Genomic DNA, 15388 nt, shown 5'->3' with positions numbered 1-15388 from the left:
GTTTCTTCCAACTTCGCGTGTGCACACCAAATATCAGAAAGTTTTCTTTGGGCTACTGCTGATTACCATAATCGACATGCTAGCATTATTTAAGTATATAGCCTATACATCCTTAATAAATGTACAGTTCTGGTCATGCAACTGTATATTTTATTCTTATTAATGTTCACTTTATTCATTTACTATTAACGAATTCTTACATCTTGTTGCTGTTTGCAACAAGTTTTGTTGAATAATTTATTAAATCGTTTTTCTGTGATACAAGCAATAGATTAAATGAACATTTTTTTATATATTGTATGGAGACATGCAGCAGTATTTCTAAATTAATCGAAAGTACTGCATTAAACGAACTACAGATTCCTAACGTGTCCACTAAATAGCTGAATACTTGTTGTACGCGATCTACATTCTGGAAGAGCCGAATAGCATAGAGATAGGTCAGGAGATGCAACAAGCTTTGCGATAACATTGGTACCTCTAAATTTCGTATTGCGTATTCGTTTCATCGTGTACTGGTCTTTCGTTTAACGACTCAACACTCTCTTCGACACTTATCCTAGATGAATTTTCCGGCTGAAATTACCATATTTTACGATTACATTTCATGCTCTCAAACACTTTTTGACATTTTCTCATTCAAGTTCTATGAAATGATTATCTAACCCGACTCGGAGATGGACGTTCTCAATTATGAGGGGTTTGCAGAGGGATTTCAAGGAGTGAGATGCTACAACGTTTTAGAATTGGTTTCCTTAAGGATGTTTTATTCGTCGTTCGTATAACATAATCAATATTGCATATTCGTATACGTATAAAAAATATAATAAAAAAAAAGAAAGAATGAGGAACACACATACAAAGCTGACAAAGATAAATAAGAAATGCACGATGATGGGAATGAATAACACTGGTGTGTTACGTCGCAGTCGTATATTAGACAATGAACCATATCCAATTTGAACACATTTAATTTATTGATGAGGATTGGCCCTGTCCTTGAACTGAAATGTTTTTTTTTTAAGATCGAATTTAGATTTCGACATTATTTAGCTCACTTAAGTATATTAAAAAATAAGAATTCCTTTTCAAATACTGCTTTTGTACTTAATTCAACTAAATTCCACGCACCTGAGATCTTTATGAAATAGCTTCGCCACATCTTTTCTTTTTTTGCTTACTCTTCCCAAATTAAATCTTATGAATTTCAAGGACAGGTGCCTATCTGTTCAATGCATAGCTTCTCGATGTTTTCCTTACCGATTTTACGAAATCTTTGTCGTTGTTACGTTCTCCTTTCGACTGATTCATCTCCTCCTCGTCCACGTTCTGTTGTTTCAGATCGTTCTCCTCTTCTTCTTCTTCCTCCTCCTCTTCCTCCTCCTCCTCGCCTACCTCTTCCTCTTCACGTTCTTCGAGTTCTGGTTCTTCCCGCAGATCTTCCATCGACTGTAAAAGAACGATTCGACTCGTCTAATCTCCTGCTTTTGCTATTACAAATTTTCTTCTGTCATTTTAAATTGTTGCCAAAAATCGCATGCTTCAAGACATGCAATAAAATAACTTCATTTCCAAAACTGCTTGTGTTGCTTGATAAAATTCATTTATCAACAAAGAAAATGTTAATTTCTAGAATAATTACATGTGTGTTACATGCCACTAGAATTTTATGCATAGCATTAAAAAACGTTACGATTGATTACTAATTTCTCTATAATTGGGCTTCTGTTTTTCAAAGCATTCCAAAGCGAGCCTGTAAAGTAGACAATATTCATTAATGGGACAAACACAACTGAATTTATTATTTGTACAATTTTATCGTTTCGTGATCTTGCTCGAAAGGCTACTTCGCAAGCTGCTTAGAACTTGATGCGTATAATTCTTATAAAAAAAAGAAAAAATCTTTACGAATGGATTTGGTTTCGGAGGTTTAGTGATGATGCCTGTATTTACCCCTAGGAGCTCCTTCTTCTCTGGTTCTTCATCAGCTGCAACAGATAATTCCGAATCAATGAGCATTTCAATTAATAGGATTCATTTTGAATTTGTAGTTCTGTTCTGTAGTTCATTTTTTACTCGCATTTCAAAAGATTTTATTGCTTGACGAGCGTACCTTTAATATGAACCTTTTTGTCGTTAACTAAATCTTTGGACTCCGCGTTCATCAGCGGCTTGTATTCTTTCGCTGGTTTCATATGCGTGCCGTTCGGTCTTTTCTCGTCTTCCGTCATATTTTTAAAGCCCACTGTTTTCACACCGGTTAACGGATCGGTGTATTGTTGCGTTTGCCATCTTTGAGAACCGGAGGCTGGCACGTTCGACGCTCCAGCCACCGATGCTCGTCTACGGCGCCGATCCTTTCTCGCGCTTCGCCAAACCTCGTAAATGCAACCGATCACCGCTGTCACGAACACGCAGCACAGCGCGATGAAGATGTAAGTACCAGCGCCCTGTTCCTCCTGCGTCGCGTCAGAATATTGCGATTTATACAGTATCCTCTCCGGCGGATCCTCCACCCAGGCTTTGTCACGATCCTTTGAAAAAAGTTTTCAAATCTGTAGAATCTTTTTCTTCCGCGATATCCCTAAATTCTGTTTCGATTCGTTCTGTCACGTAAGTAGCTCCGATTACTTATCCTTTTCATTCGTTTGTATGATTACTCAGAGCTAGATTATAATACAGGGCGTATTGACATACATCAAATTATATTCCATCTATCGTGGACTGATTCTCGAAAAAACGTATCATCATACAAAAGTATCAAAGCCAGTGTCTACTTTATATTTAAATGCCAACTCCTAATATCGTGCAAAGTTCTACCATTTAGATCTAAACTTACTATACCAGTGGTGGGCAAACTTTTTTAATGGGGGCCACAAAGTTTAAGAAATTCTAGAGGAGGGCCAGAATTATAGAAAAAATACACTTTATACTTCTCGACCGTGAAAACGTAATTATAGCGGGCCATATACTATCCATGTCGATGGCCCGTCGGCGGGCCGGATTAAATAATTTCGCGGGCCGTACTTTGCCCACCACTGTACTATACCAAGCTCTACCGAGTATAAATCATAGTTCCTTAGAGTTGAGGAAATTTGATCTAGATAAAAAAAAAAAAAATAATAGAGAAAATGGTGTGTCTTACCACGCTGTCGTTTCTGGGTGGATCCAAGCCGCGTGGTTGAGCGTGAAAGACAGCGCACTGCGCGCTCCTGACGCCGGCGGGTATCGTCGCGCGTACGGTTTCGCTGCCCTGTTTCGTAAATAGCATATATTCCTCGAGTGGCTTCATGCCAGGTCCATCGTTGATCGATACCACGACGTCTACAAGAAGAGGGTATCCGTCATTTCGTATTCGCAATGTGGCTGACGATCGATCGTTTCGTTTTGTCTGACATCAGAAAGACGGTACTCTGTTAGAACGTACGGCTCGACCACGTCGATATTCGATTTCGATTGACAGACATTTGAATGAAAGCTGCGATTTTAACTCACTGCTCAGACAGCCGGTGTATCCTTTGTACGCGCTGAACCGAGAATCCGTCGTGTTCAGACCTCCCAGTTGGATCTCTGTCACGCCTGGACTCTCGTCCTCGTCGTCTCCAAGATTTAACTCCGGGATCGATAACATTTGTGCCGGTTCGCGATCGATCTGTAAAACGAAGACAATTTTATCAAGCATTTAAAGAAGCTGATCTTCTTCGATATTGATTGAAATTAATTAGAATTGCAAGATAGTTTGTAGATATATTAGAATGTACCAAAAGCGTAGCCGTGTTGTTATCGCGAACGTAGTAAACGCTGTGCCGAGCTCCGTTCAGAAAATTTCTGTCGCCCAGACGTGCGGCGTGTACGGAGCCCTCCCTGTCCTCTTTAAGAATAAGCTCACCCTCTGATGTCAAAGCGACCAGCAAGTAGTAGCTCCTTTTGAAAGAAAGAGTTTTCGACAGACATCCAGGATTCGTGGTGGCATTTATTTATCGTGAATATTAGATGGATAGGAATTGTACAGAAGATTCATAGAAAACTTACTTATTTTCTGTTAGTAAAAGAAGCAGTGCGGTGGTTCGTTTACGAAGCTCACTCGTCGAGAATGCCAGCTGAACTTTTACCTTGGTCACTTCACCGACCAGGTCGAATTCACGTTGAAGAACGCTCTCGCCGCTGAAGTCTGCTCCCTTTTCTAACAGTAAACACGAATTTTCAAGCTTGCTTACAAGGAAACTCAACAATCAAGTAGTATATTTTAAATTTTGTCAGTTGTTGCAAATTCTTGAATAGCTCGTACAAGTTTCTCACCGTCAGCGCAATGTTCCCCGAAATACGAGGTCAATTCGCAGTTGCACGAAGACTCCTGTCTTCCGAAATCTTCCGTACAAATGCCTAAATTTTTGCAAGGCGTGGCATCGCATTTCATTTGGCAATTAGGTAGCACGCCTTTGCTGCCCTCGTGATTGGCTTCATTCGCGAGACTAGGCAAATCGACCAGGTATTCTCCGATCATCAATCCGCGAAGGCAACCAACGTATCCTTTTATCTGCACCTCGTCCTTGCCGACTCGGAGTAAATCGTCCGTGTCGAAGCCTCCTAGATTCACCTATGCAAGTTCGCTGATCATTGCGTACGTTCAATTCAATCTCGTCTCTGAACCAGGAAATCTCACCTGAAAATAGCTCGAGGGTGGCGCGGGTGGTCTCTGGGGTGCCAGCACTTCTTTCTCGGGGTTCACCCACGGCTTATTCGAGTACGTGTCCAATAATACAGGAGTAGCATTTAGAGTAACGTTGTACTCGTTTACGTGTAGAGTCGTCGATTTTTCGTTGCGGATTATCGCGATTTGGACTGAAATTCCTGTGTTCACACCTGGTAGAAGTTTCATGTTATAATTATTTTATCTTTATTTAAAAATGCTCAATTCTTTCACTTAAAACATATTTATATCTAATGATTAAGAGTTTGAGGTATCGAGATTGTACCTGGATATTCGACGGTGATGTTTTTAATCTCGTTACCAGCATTGAACAGATACACAATACTAGTGCCGTTCGATACGTAGAGATGAGCAAAGTTGTTCAAATGATCGTTTGCGTACAAGATCAAGGAATGAGTGTCGTAAGTTCTCAGGTTGATTAAAATGTTCTGCCACAGTATGCTCTTTAATAACAATTTTTCTTCGTCCTTCTCGTCTGTACCGAAGTAGTTTTTCTTCAAGAAAGCACCTTGCGAGGTGAACGTCAAGGCTTTGCTGTTTATATCTAAATAATTTGTCAATGGAAAAAGTTATTGGAGAAAGAAGTGTGTTTGGAGATAGACGATTGGAAAGCTTACTCCTTTCGCAGTAGGTGCCAAGGTGAGCCCATCTGTTCTCGCAAACGCACTCGAAGTTGCTCCACAGTTCTACGCACCTTGCGCCGTTCTGGCACTTGTTCGGTTGACAAGAAGGCTTACAGTCTTTTATAATCTCGGACAAGTGGACCGACATATAGCTATGAATATCTAGAATCTCTCCGTTTACCACTAAACCGCGGAAACACCCGATGAGTCCTTGGCGTACCGAGGATGTCCTCAAGTGTTCCCTAAACAGTTGCATATGTTCTTTATTTCAAACATATCTATATATTGTTAAACTAATTAATAATTGGTAATAAGTTTGGAGAGCATTCTTCGATATTTATTAAAAATTAACGAAACAGGCGTGATAAACATAAATTATATCAACTCATTTGTTGTATTTGTTAGAAATAAAATTAGAAAAGTACTTTTTATTTTTGCAATGAAATATTTTTGAGTAATTTCAAAATACTCACGCGGTAGCGCCGCCAATGAACATAGAACCCTCGAACGGCCCGAACTCTTCCTCAGGCAGCAAATCGACCATTCGTTGGTCAGTATTGATCATAAATCTGACGTGATAATCATTGTAATCGATCCAAATCTTCTGCCACTCGCCGTTATTCAATTTTCTTACGCTCTTTACCTCGAGCTCCCTTATGGTCCCAGTATTTAAAGTGAAATTGAACGTTAACCGATACTCCGAGGTCAGTGCGACCATGAACGATGGATAGTTGCTCCTGATGGGTGGTTGGTACAAAAGTATAGCCTTTTCTCCGGTCGTACGAAAGCTGAATGCTATGTCTCCTTTCCTCCAACCGGGTACCTCGATGTACGATTGCGAGGTTGTGAAAGTGACGACGTATTTCTGTGTATCTAAACGATGATTAAACGAGACATTTTTAAATATCGTTTAAAATGATTAATCAAAAAATTGGGTGAACATGTATAAAATTGAATTTTTTCTGTTAATCAAAATTCATCTAAATTATTTTTGTTGAATAATTACTTGTTTCGACGCATTCCAAAGGGCCCAGAGTAATCCGCCCTTGAGCATCTTCCTCGAGGTCCCGTTGTTGTAAAAATATCATTTCTGTGATGCCTAGAGAATCCGGGGTTTCATAGTAGCCTTCGTCGGATAGCCACTTGCCCGCATTTCCGGCGGATACGTCACAATTGCAGCTCAAGTTCGGATCGACGCACGTCCTATTCACTAGACACAAAATGCGAATAATAAAAGTTTTACATATTTGTTTGTCGTCAGAATTATAAAGATTTTTCTGCACGTCGTTTTAAACACGACACTTACTGCCGCAAGGACAAGATCCTCTGTTCACGTTCCCTATGTAGTCTACGGTAGTTCCCTTTGAGCTGAGGAACCACGTAGCACTGTGCAACTCCAATGGTGCTTTGTAGCAGTCATACTTGACGTGTTGACTGCAGTGCAATGAATGCGAGATCAGTTCTTGGAGCATTTCCGCGGTAAACTGTCTGTACTTGATGTTGAAAGAGAAGTCGGACTCCGCGATAGACCTAACATCGACTTGCGACGGCAAGTTGTGCTCCACGATGGTTTTCGTCGAGTCCTCGATAGACTGGAACTCGCATTTCACTATAGCGGGTGGAAACCTTCCGTTCCCGTCTATGTCGATCTTGTACACGTCGTCCTTCGTATATTCCAATAACGCGAGTTCCTCGCAAGTCTTCCTGTATAGTGCTGACAAATTTCTTATATTACTTTTCATCCGTGCTGATAGAATGCAATTGCAGTCAGTGAATTATGAAGTAGTCTTCATCTTGCGTTAAGATATTTTGAAATATTCAAATCATTTGGGAAATCACATATTTTTATGTATTATTAATTCTATAATGATTCTTAGTAAGATTACAATACTGTAGAAGATTGTCCGGATTTTCCGCTTCACTCACCAAAGTGACAATTCTTCCCGATGTAGCCAGTATCGGTGCAATCGCAAGTGATCCTGTCCTCTTTCACCGAACACTTTCCCCCATGCTCGCAAGTGTTCGGCCTGGTGCAAGGATCAACGAATTGGCAATTATCCAGTGCCACCTCTCCGATAACTCTGTCGGTGTTGACCACGTACCTCGGTTCTATTCTCTCATCGTTCACCCATATCTCGCGCATGCACCCGACCAGACCTGATGCAGAACACGTTTCGCGCTGCATTTATATACAACGCCCGCATCCGCGATTTTGATCGCGTCAATTTGCACTTACCCGCGTTGCTTTTCCCGCTACCGATGATAACTTTGTCGCCCAGCTCGAACGTCATAGAGAATAATTTGCTCTGTTTGTTCCGGTAATCCACGAGGATGTTCAGCTCGCCTTTCGTGTAGTTCAGTTCGACCGCGTGCCAGGACGTGTTATAAGGTGGAAACTTCACCGCAGTTGAGACCGTGATGTTCTCGGATAATACTGGTATCAGTTGAAAGCGAATTTCATCGTTCACCAAACGAAGCTACAAATATATGAATACAATTTTAGGCAAATGGTTTTTAGAATTATGTACAAAATATTCTCAAACGAAGAATATAAGATTTTTTAGTACAAAAATAAGAATACTCTTTGTATTTAATTGTATTTTATTCTGAAGATTTCATTAAAGTTCTTAACATTTGCGTGACACCAGTTATAATGAACAGATAAAAATTATTTCCACTTTTAATTACGCCATTCGATACGAACTTTGACGATCTTGTCGTAAACATTATGAGAATTTTTTCATTTCCTTCTTAATTAAAAACGAATGACCGTGTTTATTCTACATTACCTCCCAGTATCCGGAGCCGCGACTACTTGTCACGTTCCCAGATGCGACTATCGCTACTGGCTTCGAGCTCTTAAAGTCGAAATTCAATTTAAGGGAGTCGGTCCGCGCTATGGGCCACCATATGTGGCTGCCCGCGAATGGATACGTTATCGGAATCACATCGACGTCCGCGTCGTAGTACTCCGGTTCCAGCACGCCGATATAGTGCACCATGGGATTGGAACGTTTCAACTCGTAAATAATCGACTTGTCGTTGAAGAATACATATTTCAGCGAACCTATAATCGGTTCGATCAATTTTCATTCGTCGTGGTAAATGCGTTCCCGAAAGGGAATAAATTGAAAGCATGATCGTTGAAAAAGAAAATCCAAGCATTTTAATTAAAATCGTAATAAAGATCTTTTTGAGGATCTGAGAAGCTTGATTAAATGGCAGAGCAAAATGTATAAACCATTCTCTTGATAAGAGGTCGTAAGATTTTCACAAATACGTTTTTATATCTCCAAAGATTGGATTAGGCATGAATTTCATATAAGACATAAAAATGTGAGAATAAAATATAAGAAGACTTACCTGCAAAATTATTATGCGAAAGGAGACCCTTCTTCTTGTGCAATTCCGGGCCACCTCCGATGTAAATCTCAGGGTCGATGATCATATTGTAATTTTCGCCAGGGACCTCAAGTACTTTAATCTCGTCGTCCAAACTGACGAAGACCAGAGATCCGTTATGAAAGATGGTCAAATTGTTCCAATGGTTCGAGGTAACGTAATCGCCGAGCACAGTGGCGATTTTCGAATTGTGCCCGAAATCCAGTTCGACGTGCACCGAGCCGTTCATTATCGAGGCTGCCACGTAGTGTGGAGTACCGTCGATTTCTCCGGATGCATAAAACAACGCGGAGTCGTCCCATTTTGTCTTTGTGACAGAGTAATAATTTTCATTTATCATCCCAGCATATTAGATTAAAAATAATAGAATTCACGTTACGCTTTTATTATGATTAAACTCAGAATACGATTGTTAATTCTTTTAATTTATGAGACAAAAATGTGCAACGGTAAAAGATTCGATTAAATACCTTGAATGCCAGACTTATTCTGTTAACAGACGAGTGGACTCTGTCTTTCCAGTCGTAAACGCGAAACGAGACGTAGGACGAACCTCTTAATGTTAAAATTGTAGCCGCTGGAATTGTTAGGATATTTATTAATGATTCAGTATTATATAAAATTCTGTTCTAAATAATTTTTATAAAATATTCTTAAAGATCTTGAATGTCATATTACTGACATGGTGTAAATTAAAAACTGCTTTACTTACTGTATACGTCACAGCGTTCTCCTTCGTACTTGGTCCCAAAACAGTCGCAAGTCAAGCTATTATAATGATTCACACATTGGTTCGAGATGAAACATAAATTCTCTCGTGTTCTACATCTGGAATTTATTCGGTGGAAAAGGAATTGGAATCTTTAACAATATCGGAACGTAACATAACAATTCGAAGAACGTGTCTCACTTGTCTATGCAGCCCTCCTTCACGTTTTCATGCTTTGTGGCAATCAGAGGTTGAATAGGCAACAAATCGCTAGCCGATTTGCCTGAGCTGAGAACCATGTCTCTTATGCACCCAACGAACGATTCTATTATGTACTTCACGCCGTGCAATCGCTCTTCAGAGCTCAACCCTAACAAACACGATTTTCTTATATCGCAAAATCAACTTTTATTAAATAAAACATATGCGAAATGTGAATAAATAGAGAATTGGATTATAGGAGTGTAAAACGGTGACTCACAAAATCGGGGAAACATATGATTCATTTTAATAATAAATCAACATTAATCACAGTTAATGTCACCGTTCCTCGTATTAAAAATTAGGGAAACACGTGGTATACCAATTGATAATTCTTAGAAGAGATACTTACCTCCGATGAGGACGACAGAAGCCAGTTCCTCGGACACTCCGTAATTGACAACGTGTTCTAAAACTTCGAGCGTGGTCTCCTCCTGCTTGTCGTCCACCCTCGCAATCAGTTTCGCCCCGTGGACGTCGATTCTGACCAGAACGCTGTGCCATTCGTCCCTGTTCAACCCTTCGCCGACTGTCAGGCTAGTTGAACGCTTGCCGAATACGTGGACCACTTTTAGTTGGCCTTTCTCTACGATTACGTACAGAGCGTACGGATCTAAGCTCTCAGGTCTATCCTTCACGCTATGGTAGACCAGGAGACCGTGGGGCAATTTAGTGCGAAACTTGAAAGATATTTCGCGACACAGCCTGGAAATTGTAAACACAAAAAGGGTTTCCTTGCAAGAAATTAGAATTTGAAATCGTCGTTAAGTATAAGATTCGATTAATAAATATTAGAAACTGAATTTTTACTTGCATTGAAATTTGCAATTCATCTCGTTAAGCTCACATTAGATTAAATATAATTGAAATAGCTTACCGAAGTTGAAAAGTTTTTATACCGCTACCATCGAGTTGTATAAATGTGTTACTTTGTGCGAACATGAAAGTCTTCTCATAGCCAGATTCCATGAATGTCAACTCCTGTTAAGCAACGCTTCCAATGAACATTTGTAGAATTTGCATTCTATATTACTTCCGTTTATTTTTTAATCGTATTCATTATTAATCAGTGCGTATCAGCAAACTAGAAATTATTTTTACATTGATGAGATTGGAATTACCTTTCCTCTTTTGTACTTTGGTACCGGCGGTCTGGTCGGCTCTGGCGGTTTGAACGTTGGTCTCGGAGTGATGGCGGTGGTAGAAGGCAGTGTGTTCGTAGTCGCAGTGCTCGTCACAAATACGCTCCCCTTCGTGACCAAATACGGTGGCAACGTATCTATAACAGAGTGAAAATACGATAAAAACACTTTCCACGATGATCCATTTCATGTTTCATAAATCATCGAATCACAATCGAATGAATGATGAAGATATTCGATGTCTTACGTTCTGGACCACCCACGCAGTAATGAAGACACTCAGCTTCGGAATTGAAGCGATTCTCGTTCCCTAAACAGCCGCCGTAAGGAAAGGTCCTGCATTTTCCTTCAGTCTTGTTGAACGACCACTTGTGGACGTACTGCTTGCAAGGACCCGGCTCGGTCCTCACGAGACACCTGTCAGGAAGCGTTCTCTTCGTCGTCGTGAACAAATCTATTTCGTCGGACAGGTCGACCTCCGACGACTCTGTCACATTGGCCCAAACGATTGCTTGAACGTTTGCCCATATGAGGATCCTGAAGATCCATTTTTTCTGATTGACCATCGTGCTGAAAAAACGGAGTAACGATCCTCTGGTATCTTATATTTCCTCGTAATAGCTGTTGGTATTGTCGAAAAATAAGAGTAAGAATTTGAAAGCTCTTCATTGATAATCATATGGATAAGAATATACATATGTTACACTTTAATCAAATTAAGAAAACCAATTATTAGCACTCGATTATGATACGATCTTCACGTGTATCTCTGGAAATCTTCAAATCCCCAAACATGAAACTATTATTCGCACCTGTTCACTGCTACGAAACTTTGAACAACTTAATAACGTTCTAAATAAGTCATCTGTTTTTCTATCCCTTCGATTCTCACAACACTTTCTGATCTTCCGTCATCCTTCACTCGCATGTTTAATATTTGAATTCAATCGGAACATCGAGAATGGAGAGAGTCACTCCCGAATTCCTCGCATTATACTTCAATATTAGTTTAATCAGTGGGTAAAGAATGTCTAGCATGCTAGGGTGTGAAAAATGAAAAAGCGCGATGGCTCGCGAGACGCTTGCGGATCTCACGTGGCAGGCCGGTTGTGCCTCTGTGACAGTTTTCTGCGTCCAAACATTGAGGACGCACGAATCTGCGTACCTTGACGTGCCGTGGTCCAAACGAGATCGCGACTAGCCAAGAGGACAGGATGTGACGTCAGAAGGCCCCCGGCAAGCACGACGACGGCTACGAGTCAATTGTCTTCTTTCGCACTGACACACCGACGCGATCCGTGATCCCACACGTATGTAGACGCGACACGCGTGTACGTGTGTCACGCCGCCACGCTACGGACTGTCACTCTGCTCGGAGAACGATAAGCAATCGTCTGCTCCTCTCCTTCGCGTACGTTGAGTCCCTTTGCCACCTCCTTTAACTTCGGCCTCGAACGACCCCTTATGCTGTTACCCTCCTCGTCATTGCCCGCAGATGACGATCACGCTCCTCAAGATGATAGGACTCGAAGGAACCAAATCGGGAGTACTCTTTAATCATGCGATTAGTAGTCAGCTTGTGTACATTTTGTTAATATTTGCCAAGGTTAATGATAATCAATTTTACGATGTTAGTCTTATGAATTTTTGAAAAGGGGTCGGTGGAAAAGTCACAAGAATTAACAGAAAATATATAGGNTATAAAGAAATTATTTGTTCTTTCTCAGAAAAAATGTAATTTCGAACATTTGTGTTGTTCGAACTTTTCAATACGAGTTCACGAACTTTCATCAGTGTCAAGTACTTAGAAAATCACTGTGAAATCGAACCTTTCCCAGACTAAGCATCCACTTAGAGAAGAACGAACTGTCCATCACTGTCCACCGCTGGCTCCGTCATCGCCGTCCTTTTCCTATTCCTCTTCGTTCTTCTATCTGGTTATCCCACTACCTCTTGTTGATGCTCCTGTTGCCGCTGCTGCCGCTGCTTGTAGCAACTAGACACTAATTTATTAATACCACTCCGACTGCCACTCTTTCTTACTCATCACGGTTTATTGACTTTCATTGCGATCCCGTGACCACCGACACGTTTTCACATAACGCCATTACCCTTTAACCTGCGTCGTTTTTTCTCTTCTTACGTCTTTACCACTTTATCAAACTAGTTTCGACTCGGTAACTGGTAGAGATTAAGATTTGTGGAATCTCAAAATAACAGTTCTGTTCGTATTGGTAACCTGATATTCACGCAATGTGGAAAGTTTATTATTACAATTTCATTGGTTTTTCATATTTTAAAATATATTATAATGCAAACTTATAGAAATGAAACAAAACGAACAAGTAAGAAATATTTAATGTTATACATAAATGTTAAATAAATTCTACAATTTTTTTATAACAATTTGAAATTGATAAGGATTGGAGGATTGATTAAGAACTTAAAAAATGAACTAACAAAAAGCTCATTTTTTTTGCTTGAATGTATGCTATTTAAGCAATTTCTGTCTTCGATAGTTTACACGATATTATTTTTTTCTACTTCGGTGGACGCGTTTCTTATTTTGAGGCATCAAGGTAGCATGACTCTCTTCACGGGCGCTCCTGTTGTCCCCGAGAAATCGATATATCGAGCAAATCCGAGTGGGTCATTGTATGTAGTGTACGCAGACTTTTAAAGGGAACGCTCTTCGCGAAAGAAAGGAACGCCTCCATTTACGTAATGAGCAATCATATTTCCTTTTCCATATTCTTGATTAACTAATAATCAGAGTAAACAACTGGTTTGAATACATTTAAAGGGTTAAAGGATGTAGTAAATTAAAATTAAAATCATATAAATTTGGTTTAAATTGTATGATTCGAAAGTGAATCTTTTATGCAGGGGTTTAGAGTCACGTTCGCTTAAACAAAAAGCGTGAATGCATCCGTGTCACGAAGTCAACCGTTGAATCCGAGAATGAATAGCCAAAACCATTACTCATAGTGCTTCTCCGCGCATGGGACGATTTTATTTAAGACCGGAGGCTGGTCGCACGACCGGAAATCACGTAGGGCGCTACACCGATCTTGCCCTTTGAAGGGAGACGATTCAATTTGCATAAAGGAAGTTTATCTTCCAGGAACCGAACGCAGACCGTGCATATCAATACCGCGGGGATGAATTAGCTATAGTCCTGCGATGAATCAACTCGTTCTGACTATTGTCCGCGAACGTTACATCCTTTTCGTGTAAGCACAAAAATTTGCATTTTTACGCGTGGGATCCAGTAGGTTTATGAAAAAGAAAAGAAAACGGGAATTGAACGAGCAAGAAATTAACACAATCCGGATAATTCTTTATGTACACAAGTTTTTTCTTACAATGTCTAATTTAATATTGGAAGTGTTTTGAGGAAATATGCTTCTGCGTGCATTTCAGACGCTCATTTTCCTTCAGCGTACGCCTGGTAACATTAGTCGAATTGAATAACTAAAGAAGATCTTCTAATTAGTGCAATTAATAATTGACGCATACGTCATTCTCTAAAAATGTTTGATCTTTTTGCTTTACAGACTCTTTCCTTCCTCACAGGAAATTGTCCTCATAGAAATTGTAAATTTTTTCTAGGAACTACAAATTAATTAGTGTTTTTTCTTAGAAAGTCGATAGCAGTTTCATTTCATAATGGGCGTAAATATTTTTACTTTCTTTTTATATTTATATCACGTGGAAATTTTGGCTGCTATAAATTTAAAAATTCGACGTTGTAAAGAATTTTTAGATATAAAACAGTTTTAGTAATATATATTATACATAATATCAACAAAAATTATGATAAAACCTTACTACATGAGAGAATTAATTTTTTTAATTCGCTTCATCAGCACAAGACACTTCAGCCGAGTCACGAGCTACTTCCTGTTTCACTATATCGTCTTCAAAATTGAATCACTAATCGCTATAAATGTTCCATATGATTTTACTTACACTTTTTAAACGAGATCATCACTAAATGCCGGAACTGAACACTCGTAGCATCTTTCATTGAATAAAGACTTCAATTAGTAAAATCATTCGTCATTGGGAAACTTTTGTTTTAGTCGTTTTTAAAATTGTGAGAAATAGTCGTTTTTAAAATTGTGAGAAAAATTAATTTGAATTCCGTTTCGTGTCTCGAGGTGCGCGTCGCGACGGAATCGCGCTTACGACTGATATATTAACTCATTCTCCGAGCCGCCGTGCTACTACAGGCTTTTCCTCCACCCACGCAGCCAACCGCGTATCAATTGAGGGTACTATCACGAGGTCTAGTTCTGTAGAAGGTGTCTCGGAAGCGTTCGGTTAACTCGTCAGTTCCTTTCCGAAACTCCGTCAATTCGACCACCAGAAGAATGTTTCATAATCATTAGTTACAGAAAACATGAACACAATTCATATTACCTTCCAATTATATTTCCAAATAAAATATGCCAAATACAACAAAGTATATTCAATAGATAAAAATAACACAATATATTATTTATACCAAAATAATTTTGTCATAACTTATTTATTA

The 15388-nt window shown here is 39.6% G+C and overlaps 1 protein-coding gene across 13 annotated transcripts in view; it reads right to left on the bottom strand.

Annotated features, from left to right (window-relative positions):
* Positions 1–15053, bottom strand: part of axo (axotactin) — a 17293-nt gene extending 2240 nt beyond the window's left edge. For 2 of the 13 annotated variants that reach the window (XR_001916594.2, XM_018024019.2), the window contains exons 1-29: positions 14680–15053; positions 12678–13087; positions 12014–12399; positions 11096–11418; positions 10828–10985; positions 10584–10687; positions 10059–10411; positions 9647–9815; positions 9449–9564; positions 9207–9313; positions 8698–9043; positions 8124–8401; positions 7571–7811; positions 7261–7491; positions 6641–7048; positions 6341–6544; positions 5808–6207; positions 5329–5576; positions 4977–5255; positions 4664–4863; positions 4300–4597; positions 4033–4183; positions 3762–3924; positions 3496–3652; positions 3146–3324; positions 2114–2534; positions 1909–1988; positions 1261–1449; positions 479–576 (exon numbers count right to left, since the gene is read on the bottom strand). Coding sequence is in view for 12 of the 13 variants with exons in the window: in XM_018024019.2 (XP_017879508.1) it covers positions 481–576; positions 1261–1449; positions 1909–1988; positions 2114–2534; positions 3146–3324; positions 3496–3652; positions 3762–3924; positions 4033–4183; positions 4300–4597; positions 4664–4863; positions 4977–5255; positions 5329–5576; positions 5808–6207; positions 6341–6544; positions 6641–7048; positions 7261–7491; positions 7571–7811; positions 8124–8401; positions 8698–9043; positions 9207–9313; positions 9449–9564; positions 9647–9815; positions 10059–10411; positions 10584–10687; positions 10828–10985; positions 11096–11414 (5895 nt within the window). In the remaining variant the exon portion in view is untranslated. Of the gene's footprint in view, positions 1–478; positions 577–1260; positions 1450–1908; positions 1989–2113; positions 2535–3145; positions 3392–3495; positions 3653–3761; positions 3925–4032; positions 4184–4299; positions 4598–4663; positions 4864–4976; positions 5256–5328; positions 5577–5807; positions 6208–6340; positions 6545–6640; positions 7049–7260; positions 7492–7570; positions 7812–8123; positions 8402–8697; positions 9044–9206; positions 9314–9448; positions 9565–9646; positions 9816–10058; positions 10412–10583; positions 10688–10827; positions 10986–11095; positions 11419–11660; positions 11993–12013; positions 12400–12677; positions 13088–14679 lie in introns of those variants that run through there. The other 11 variants (XM_026813211.1, XM_026813233.1, XM_026813216.1 and 8 more) reach the window with 11 other exon arrangements.
* Between the last annotated feature and the right edge of the window lie 335 nt (positions 15054–15388).

Source organism: Ceratina calcarata, unplaced genomic scaffold, assembly GCF_001652005.2.
Source record: "Ceratina calcarata isolate Rehan_Ccalc_2016 unplaced genomic scaffold, ASM165200v1 scaffold117.2, whole genome shotgun sequence".
In the NCBI taxonomy this organism is placed as follows: domain Eukaryota; kingdom Metazoa; phylum Arthropoda; class Insecta; order Hymenoptera; family Apidae; genus Ceratina; species Ceratina calcarata.
The sequence above is the reverse complement of the archived record's forward strand: the minus strand, read 5'-3'. Positions and strand labels throughout refer to the sequence as shown.